Genomic DNA, 7,753 nt, shown 5'->3' on the forward strand with positions numbered 1-7,753 from the left:
CCCCCCCCCATCATTTAGTGGGAGGGTACGCAATTAGTGTTGATGAGAAAGGTCCAGGAAACCATAAACGTCACTGGGCTCGCACGTACAACGTGACGCTGGCAGAGTCGATGAGATCGAGGCCTGATATCCGGGTGCAGCAAAGACCGAAGGCCACCGAGTCGAAAAGACCACGGGCGATAGTGCCTTTCGTTGTACCCATCGATCCCAAGCAATTCCCCACTGGCCGTGGAAAGACTCCCCATAGACCTCCATGCGTAGATAGAAGAACACAAGACACGAAAAGAAGTTCAAGACCTGGAGGTGGTTTTCGCCGTAACACCCAGAACGCAGAAAAAACGCATGAAGAGATGGCCGGTTGGACCGTCGAGCACAGGTCGAATGGGTGGTCTCGGGCGCGAAACCGAGGTCGAAGATTAGCCCGGATCGAAAACCAAAACATCCTCTAGGGGTAAAAAAAGGAAACAGGTCTACAAGATACCAAGGGGTACCATGCCGTCATAGATCGATCCAACACTCCTCGGGAGATTAAATAAGACAAGACACGCAGTTAAAACGCCTTTCATAAATGCAGCGACTCAGAGGAAGTGGGTATAGATTTTCGACGTTTCATGGACTTCCATCTCCTGTCCCAGACAGTTAGTTACACTCGTCGCAACCAGCATGGGATGCAAATACGTACCATTTTGAAGTTGTTGAGCTCCTCCTTGATCTGCTGGGCGAGCAGGGGCGTCAGGCGATTGCAAGTGGCAATGTCACCCCGTCGATCATACTCCCCACTGGGCCACGTCTCATGAAACTGGATACGGGGACTGAAAACAAGGCTCTTGGAAAGCGGCGTGACGGGGGCGCTTTTAGCCTCAGACCCCAGGAACCGGCTATCGGAGAGATAGTCATCTTCGCCGGCAATTTTGATTGCGTCGGAACGGCGGTTGCCAGACCGCGTCGGGTCCTCCGGTGTGCTAGGAACACTAGAGTGCGGTGAGTCGCTGTTGTTGATCGCTTGAGAGTTCTCAAAAGACTTGGTGGAAGTTGTAGGGACATTGGTGTCCGAGTTTGTCTCTTCAGCAATGTTAGACAACCTGTTCGACATATCAACGAACAAATGAAGCAGATTACTTACTTTTGAGAATGCCTTTCCGGACTGCCGCCAGGACTTCCGCTCGCTCTCTGTCTCCTCCAACAATGCTCTTCCGCGACTGGCCCTTGTCAAGGCCGCCATCATCATGACCTGCGGCACTTGATCCAATCGACTCCAGTTTAGGAAACGCCGTACCCCCGTGGGGTAGATCGCGAGCGTCCGCGTTAACAGTTCCACTCTTACGCTCGGCTTCGATATTGACCACAGACAGTTGCGGTGCCATTGGCTCAGTGATCACAGCATCCGTGGACGATGTGCTCATGATGGACTTGGGGCGAAACAAGCCGACGAGAGACCGCGTCGATCGTTTCATCCCTTTGCCCATCTTTCGCAGCATGATCGATGCGGAAGACGCGGTCGACGAGACGGACAGGTTGTCGGTAGAACTGTTGAAGATACGGCCTTGGTGGTGGGACGAATAAATGCTCTCGCCCAGTCCACTTGCCTCCTGCTGCTCAGCAATCGCCGCCTGCTCGGGGCCCAGCTCCTCCTGTAGCAATTCCCGCCGAGCCCTTTCAGTAGCAATGACCTCTTTTTTGTTCGACGCCTTGCGGAGCTCAGAAGCACTGCCAAACGAGAAAGCCCTTCTCAACCTGGACTTACCCGGACGTTTCAGATCGTTCTTCGCCAACTCTGATAGTCGTTCTGGAGGAGGATTTGCAGCTGCAGTAGGTTTGGGACTTGGAGTAGACTGCGGGGGTTTAGGAGAAGAGGGCTTCGAATCGACATCAACCGGCTGAGAAAGGGGTGAGGGCTTGCTGGTTCGCTTGCTTTCCTCTGGTTTGCTGGGGCCTCGACTTGACGGGTTTGCGTTTTCGATGTGTCCTGCATCGCGCACGGAGGATGTAGAGGAGGGCGCAGAGGGAATGCTTCCTTGAACATCTCGATTGGATTGAGCCGATCGGGGTCGGTGGTTCTGGTCGAAGTAGTCATGGCCACCTGTCGATGGGATCGGCGATGATGTAGGCAGGTGAAGTTGCATGTTGATGAGACCGGCGTTATCAATAGTACCCCAGCTTCGGCGACGGTACCGCTTGGCCAATTCCGTTTGAGGCTTGTCCGCACGTGAAGTGTCGTCTGCACTGGGCGCTCGAACGTGACCAGGGCGGCGAGCGCCGTCGGAAACAGAACCGGTTGATCCTGGAGAGCCGGGTGTGCCGGGTGTGCTGGGTTGGAGAAGGCTATCATCCATCGTGGCTGGTGCAGTCCGTACCGACCCAGGTGCGTTCGTCTGTGGTAGCGGAGACGGGAGCCCCGCGGCACTGTCAGGACGCCGATTTCCGCGTCGATACCGATCGGGAGAGGGCCGAGCAACGGTGGGAGAAGATATGTTCATGAAGTTCGAGGAGGGGATGTTGACCGTCGACAATGGACGTAAAGGAGGCTCAGCACGAAGCTGCCGAGATGGGATGGCGGAGTCGTCTTTCGACATGTAGGACTGAACAGAGGAGTTGGAGGATGAGGATACAGAACCAGCTGCAGGGTGATAGGAAAAGCGCGAGTTGAGTCCGCCGTGGGCAGGACTTGCGGATAATTGGGGTGCGGAAGGAGCAGAAGAGGTACGATGCTCGGGTCTCAAGTGAGGAGAACCCGACTGACGATTGTGCATGCTCGTTGAATTGGAGAGGTTGGGAGTGCTGTTGAATTGGTAGGGGGCCACAACCTGGTGGCCTGTCCTGTATGTCGCTGAATTACCCGTTGTATTGTAGGGATTCCAGGACATACTCGAATTCCGCGGATTTTGAGATTGCGAGAGGGGCGACGAAGGTGCGAATGCGCCCGAGGAAGATGATGGTCGAGTTTGGAGCACAGTAACCGTGCCACTTTGCTGAGGAATTGTCTGTACCAACGCAGCCATGATGTTCTCCTCCGCTACTCAGAACGAAACAGGGTCTGACGCGTGACAGATAGCGTCACAAATATGTTGGTCCCTTGAGAGGCAAGATTATTCTTCCAACACTTAGCAAGTCGAACGTCGAGGGATACCCGAAGAAGTATTCAAGGGTGTGAGTAAGAGATAGGGAAAAGGAAGACAGGAGAGACTCTGTGCTACACACAGCTGTCAGTCAGCATTGCACAAAAGCGAGCGGGTTAACAGATTGGTTGAATTTCAAGGGTCGATGGCTCTCTAGCCACGATGGTGCTTGCCTCCTCAACACCCAGGGGGGAGGGGTGATGTTGTGGATGGGTGGGAGAGGGGAAGGGATGATAGCGAAGGGAGCGTACCTGTTCTAGAGGAAATGCCAGTGGATTATACTGATACAACAAATAAAGAAAATGCGCTTCTGTTATGCAGAATGAATGCTGTTGAGGAAAAAGGAAGAAAGGGAAACGAAGGGCTCGGATCAGGCGATCGAAGAGGGAGGAGTTGGCGACGGAGGTACGACGGAAGGAACACAAAGCTCCAGGATGGCAGAGGCTGTCTAGAGCGGTCGAGCCATGTACACAGATGAAAATGAAGATCGGAACGATAAGGAAGCAGACGGCGAAAGAAGATGAAGGAGGAGAAAACGGACAATGGGAGAAGTGGAGGGAGAAGAGTCCTTCAGGCTGGGCACCTTGTCTTCTGAATCAAGCAGAAGACGGGCCGGCGGGCGAGGACGGGGAGGAGCGAGGGGAGAGAGAAAGAGATGGGGTAGGCGAGAAAACGGATAGAGGAGAGGAAGAAAAAGAAGAAAAGAAGAGAGCCTGAAGGGCTGAAGGGTAAGATGGGAGAGGAAGAAGAAAAGGAATTAGGGAGGGAGGGAGAGTGAGTGAGTGAGAGTGAGAGGAGAGATAATGGACGGGAGGAATGATGGGGATGGGGATGGGGATGGGGATGGGGATGGGATGGGATGGGATGGGAGTTGCGCTGCGCTGCGTTGCTTGTTTCGCTCACACTCTGTCTCTGTCTCTCTCTCTCTCTCTCTCTCTCTCTCTCTTTTCTCTGTTGCTCACTCTTAGGGGAGGCCGACGACTGACAGGCGGGCGGAGACTGACGGACGGGATTTTCCAGACACCGCGAGAAGAACGGAACGCCAGGCACACAACACTTTCTTTACTCCCAATCTCTCTAATACTGACCAATTCTAACTAATGGTCTTTTATTTATTTTATGCCGATTTGATTCACAAAATTTGAATTTATTTTATAGGTGGTCATTTCATTCGCATGCACTCCATGTAGAAGTTAAAAGGATGATTTCCCAGCCAGATAAATCTTCCCTAAAAAAAAGAACAAAAAAGAACAAAAAAAATAAGTGGACAAGATGGTGGGTGGGTGGTTGCTGATAGAAAATCCACGAGGCAAACCCGATGAAGTGTATGTACATACGTTGTACAGTATGGTACATACAGAGAGTACAGAGTCTCTTCGGAGAACCTTAAAAAGAATGACGCAAAAGAATAATATTTTTCATAAAGATTACCCTTATTGCAGGTGCCAGTCATAGTGACATGAAAAGCCGTAGTTGAGAAAATGCAGTGATTGTCAAGCTTGACACCTACCATGTATCACTCTATGATCCTCTCTCTCTGATGGATGGGAAGATAAATCAATCGTATCACCCAGCCCGGTGAATCGTTCGCAGTCAGATAAGTTAGCCGTAGGTAGATTAAAGTTCGAATTCTTCTCCTGAGAGTCGGTCCTGGGCCTCTCCCTTCTGCATCAGCCAGCGAGCTATTATTATTCGCTCGTCCGACGAAAGGGGTAAGACATCTTTTGGGGCTGTAGACTGGAGAGGGCATAGAACGGTAAACCCGGGTCCATCAGCTTGTAACCGGTACGGAGAGAGTATGGAGGTTAACTTAGTACGGAGTATGTACTAGACTGGGGACTAGTCACTCGTAGTCTTGCTCGCTCAGTAGTACTCCGTAGTAACGATAAGTCATGCTCTGCCTTTTTCTGCCCTTTTGCCTTGCTATCCTACTCAGGAGTCCGTAGACCAAGGAAGTATTCCGTACCTAGTATTGTTATCGATACAACTATTCCCCATCCTCGATACGTGAGCGGGTCAAGAGCAGCGAAACCCCTCTCCTCCTATGGACAGATAGTAATGCCAACCCACTCCATCCATGGATGGAAACAGTAATCGAAGGCGAAGAAACTAAGGTTACCTGGGGGGCTAGGAGTGGATGGTGGACGGGGCGTAAGTAAATCTGCCGGCCGGTGCCTGGTTCCGTGGTAGATATCGATAGATGATAAGTGGGATCAGTGGGATCGATCTCTTCTACGTAAGGACGTACTTCTGGAGGGGTAGTTGAGTAAAGGTGATGGTGTGGCGATGATGGTGATGATGATAGGTGTTTGTATGTTCTTAGTAATGAGCTTGTGAAGTTTGAATAGGTAAGAATACTACCGTAGTTACTACTACTGTCAGCGTGTTTGACCACTTGGCCTGCCTCAGGCCAAGATGAGCCGCCTCCTTTTCCCTGCCCTGATTTGCATCTCTGTCTGGGCAACAGCAGCAGCAGCAACAACTCCTCCTCGGTATCAGAAGAAGAACTGAACAGAACGTGCTAGGTGCATGAGCCCATGACTGGGACCATATGCGTTCCTAGCGAACTGGATAGTCCGATGGGAACGGAGCAAATTGGAAGCTGCTTTGCAGCCACACGCCAACTAAAATTCTTAGCTGTCACGCCATGACTGCTAGTCCTGGCAAGTCCTGCCCAGGTTTTTCCCAGAAATCGAAAAGAAAAAAAGTGCTACGGAAGCTCGGAGAAACCGTCCGGAGGTAGCTAGTCGGTAACCGCGAAGGGGAAAGTTCCCTCGGTCGCCGCGGGACTGTTGCCGCCTTGCACCGATGGGCATAAGAGGGGCCTTCCCTCGTGGATAATAATAGATTAATGCCATTATTATACCAGACCGATAGTAACTTAACGTCCAGGGTTTCTTGCTGAACGTCCTGCAAACCACTTCCCACACATCTGTTTTAGCATGGCCGGCACTGGATGATGGTCTTCCGAGCATCTTGCCCCTGAGACTAGGTAACTTAGCTTTGTAATCGTTATTTACCATGCAAAAAATAAGTCTTCGCCGTAGCAGGAACAGTAAGGGTTTAACTCGACGCAATCTCATGGAGGGAGAAATCCCGGAAGGGTTTCTCCTGTACAATGATCTCACCGAGAAGATCATCACCTTACCGACCATCAGCATCACCCCGGATTTCCCGCCTTATGCCTCAACATGATAAGTATTACGGTGGTCTCGTTCTTCCCAAACACAACAAGTATCTCATGGCTGCCATCTGTGTACTGTACTACTATCTATCCAAACCGAACCTCTTAATTCTCCGAGTCACCAAGCACACAACCCCTTTAAAAAACAAACAAACACACAGAGAAAAAAAAAGAAGTTGAACTCAAATTCCCCTGAGGGTACCAGACTTCCTTTACCACAAGTTCGAATTCCCATAAAATTCGAGTCAGGTCATTCCAATCTCCAGCTACCAGTGGGATCCTCCCGTCAACTAGTTCCGTGGTTCAGATTTGTTCCACCAGTGTGTAACCCACGACGAGAGTAATGGGCATAACCCGCGTTTTCGTGTTCCCCCCCCTTCTTCTCTCTGAATGAAATTTAGGCTCCTGCTTCTCTTTTCGTCTCCGGTTGCAGCATAAATTCCCGTGTCACAGACTCCTACGGAGCTTTGTGTACCATGGGACAGATCATTATGATTCAACCATCTGCCGTGATTGTCTTTCGTAGTAAGTTATCTGTTCTTTGTAGGGGGGCGCCAACTTAAACGTTTGCAATACGAATCGAATCGGATGTCCCGAGTCGGTACCGTGAAACTGTGAACCCTCAAGATCCAGTCTTCCTTCAATTGTGGTAAGTGGTAAGGTTGGTGCTCTGTACCATGTAAACTTATATAACTACTGAGTTCCCTATGCTGAATTGTCAAAAGTGTAGATGATGTCAGCTCTTCTCAACCGAGCCGAACAACAAGTCGTTTCAGCATCACGGAATCGCGTAGTACTGAGCAAGAGACGCTGGATCCGCAATGCATCTATGGGGTGCATCTGGGATATTCACCGGCATCTTTGGGATTGGTAGATCACATAAATTCCCTCCTATACTTCCAGTTGATGACAGCCAGCCACGCAAGTATCGAAAGAACGGGCCCTCCAACTGTAGGGCAGAGCACGAATTAGGAAAGGAGAATCAATAGAAGCACCCAACGGAAGTAGAGCTACATTACAACAAACAAAAAAAGCATGGAAAGGTTCGGTCTAGTTGTCAATCCGACTGAAAAATCTACAAGTTTATCTTTCAGAGTTAGAATTTTGGCTATTGACGCAGTGCATTGCAGTAGCCACACACACCATTCAACTCTTTTTCTCTCTTTCTCCCTCCCTCTTTCTCCCTCTCTCGTTCGGAAAGTTCTCAGCCACTGTAGGGTTTGAAACAACGTTTTTCCTTTCGTAACGGATCATGTCAGAGACGATCGAGGAAGAGCCGCTTGAGGTAAAACTGAGTTTAAGGTATGTGGCGGATATTTCGGCCACCACCTACTATAGGCAGGTAGGCAATTAGGCAGGCAATCCGAGCTTCCAGATCGCAAAGTTAATCTCTTTGGATGTTTCAAAGCTTGGCAACATTCTTCTTGGGGCTGAACCCGAGACTATGGATGGC

At 50.5% G+C, this 7,753-nt stretch overlaps 3 protein-coding genes across 3 annotated transcripts; 1 reads left to right on the forward strand and 2 right to left on the reverse strand.

Moving 5' to 3' along the window:
* On the reverse strand, positions 1–953 carry BO95DRAFT_101984 (uncharacterized protein). Its single transcript, XM_025580312.1, has 3 exons — positions 683–953; positions 482–626; positions 1–390 (listed from the first exon to the last, which is right to left on the reverse strand). The coding sequence occupies exons 2-3, from the start codon at positions 564–566 to the stop codon at positions 71–73; spliced, it is 405 nt and encodes a 134-aa protein (XP_025443000.1). The 5' UTR covers positions 567–626; positions 683–953; the 3' UTR covers positions 1–70.
* BO95DRAFT_101989 (uncharacterized protein) lies at positions 542–3,294 on the reverse strand. The gene is made up of 3 exons (XM_025580313.1): positions 1,124–3,294; positions 683–1,062; positions 542–626 (listed from the first exon to the last, which is right to left on the reverse strand). Exons 1-3 carry the CDS (start codon positions 2,997–2,999, stop codon positions 579–581), a joined length of 2,304 nt encoding a protein of 767 aa, XP_025443001.1. The 5' UTR covers positions 3,000–3,294; the 3' UTR covers positions 542–578.
* Positions 3,295–3,763: 469 nt separating this feature from the next.
* BO95DRAFT_102046 (uncharacterized protein) lies at positions 3,764–4,250 on the forward strand. The gene has a single exon (XM_025580314.1). The coding sequence runs from the start codon at positions 3,933–3,935 to the stop codon at positions 4,215–4,217; it is 285 nt and encodes a 94-aa protein (XP_025443002.1). The 5' UTR covers positions 3,764–3,932; the 3' UTR covers positions 4,218–4,250.
* Positions 4,251–7,753: the final 3,503 nt, after the last annotated feature.

Source organism: Aspergillus brunneoviolaceus, assembly GCF_003184695.1.
Source record: "Aspergillus brunneoviolaceus CBS 621.78 unplaced genomic scaffold BO95scaffold_27, whole genome shotgun sequence".
Lineage (NCBI taxonomy): Eukaryota > Fungi > Ascomycota > Eurotiomycetes > Eurotiales > Aspergillaceae > Aspergillus > Aspergillus brunneoviolaceus.

What these genes read in the sequence shown, in the direction of transcription:
- BO95DRAFT_101984 (XM_025580312.1), bottom strand. Translation starts at nt 566, where the DNA reads ATGAAAGGCGTTTTAACTGCGTGTCTTGTCTTATTTAATCTCCCGAGG. An exon ending in TGACGGCATGGTACCCCTTG is followed by an intron (nt 391 to 481) that starts GTATCTTGTAGA and finishes TTCGCGCCCGAG; the next exon opens with ACCACCCATTCGACCTGTGC.
- BO95DRAFT_101989 (XM_025580313.1), bottom strand. Translation starts at nt 2,999, where the DNA reads ATGGCTGCGTTGGTACAGACAATTCCTCAGCAAAGTGGCACGGTTACT. An exon ending in CCGGAAAGGCATTCTCAAAA is followed by an intron (nt 1,063 to 1,123) that starts GTAAGTAATCTG and finishes ACATTGCTGAAG; the next exon opens with AGACAAACTCGGACACCAAT. An exon ending in AGCTCAACAACTTCAAAATG is followed by an intron (nt 627 to 682) that starts GTACGTATTTGC and finishes TGTCTGGGACAG; the next exon opens with GAGATGGAAGTCCATGAAAC.
- BO95DRAFT_102046 (XM_025580314.1), top strand. Translation starts at nt 3,933, where the DNA reads ATGATGGGGATGGGGATGGGGATGGGGATGGGGATGGGATGGGATGGG.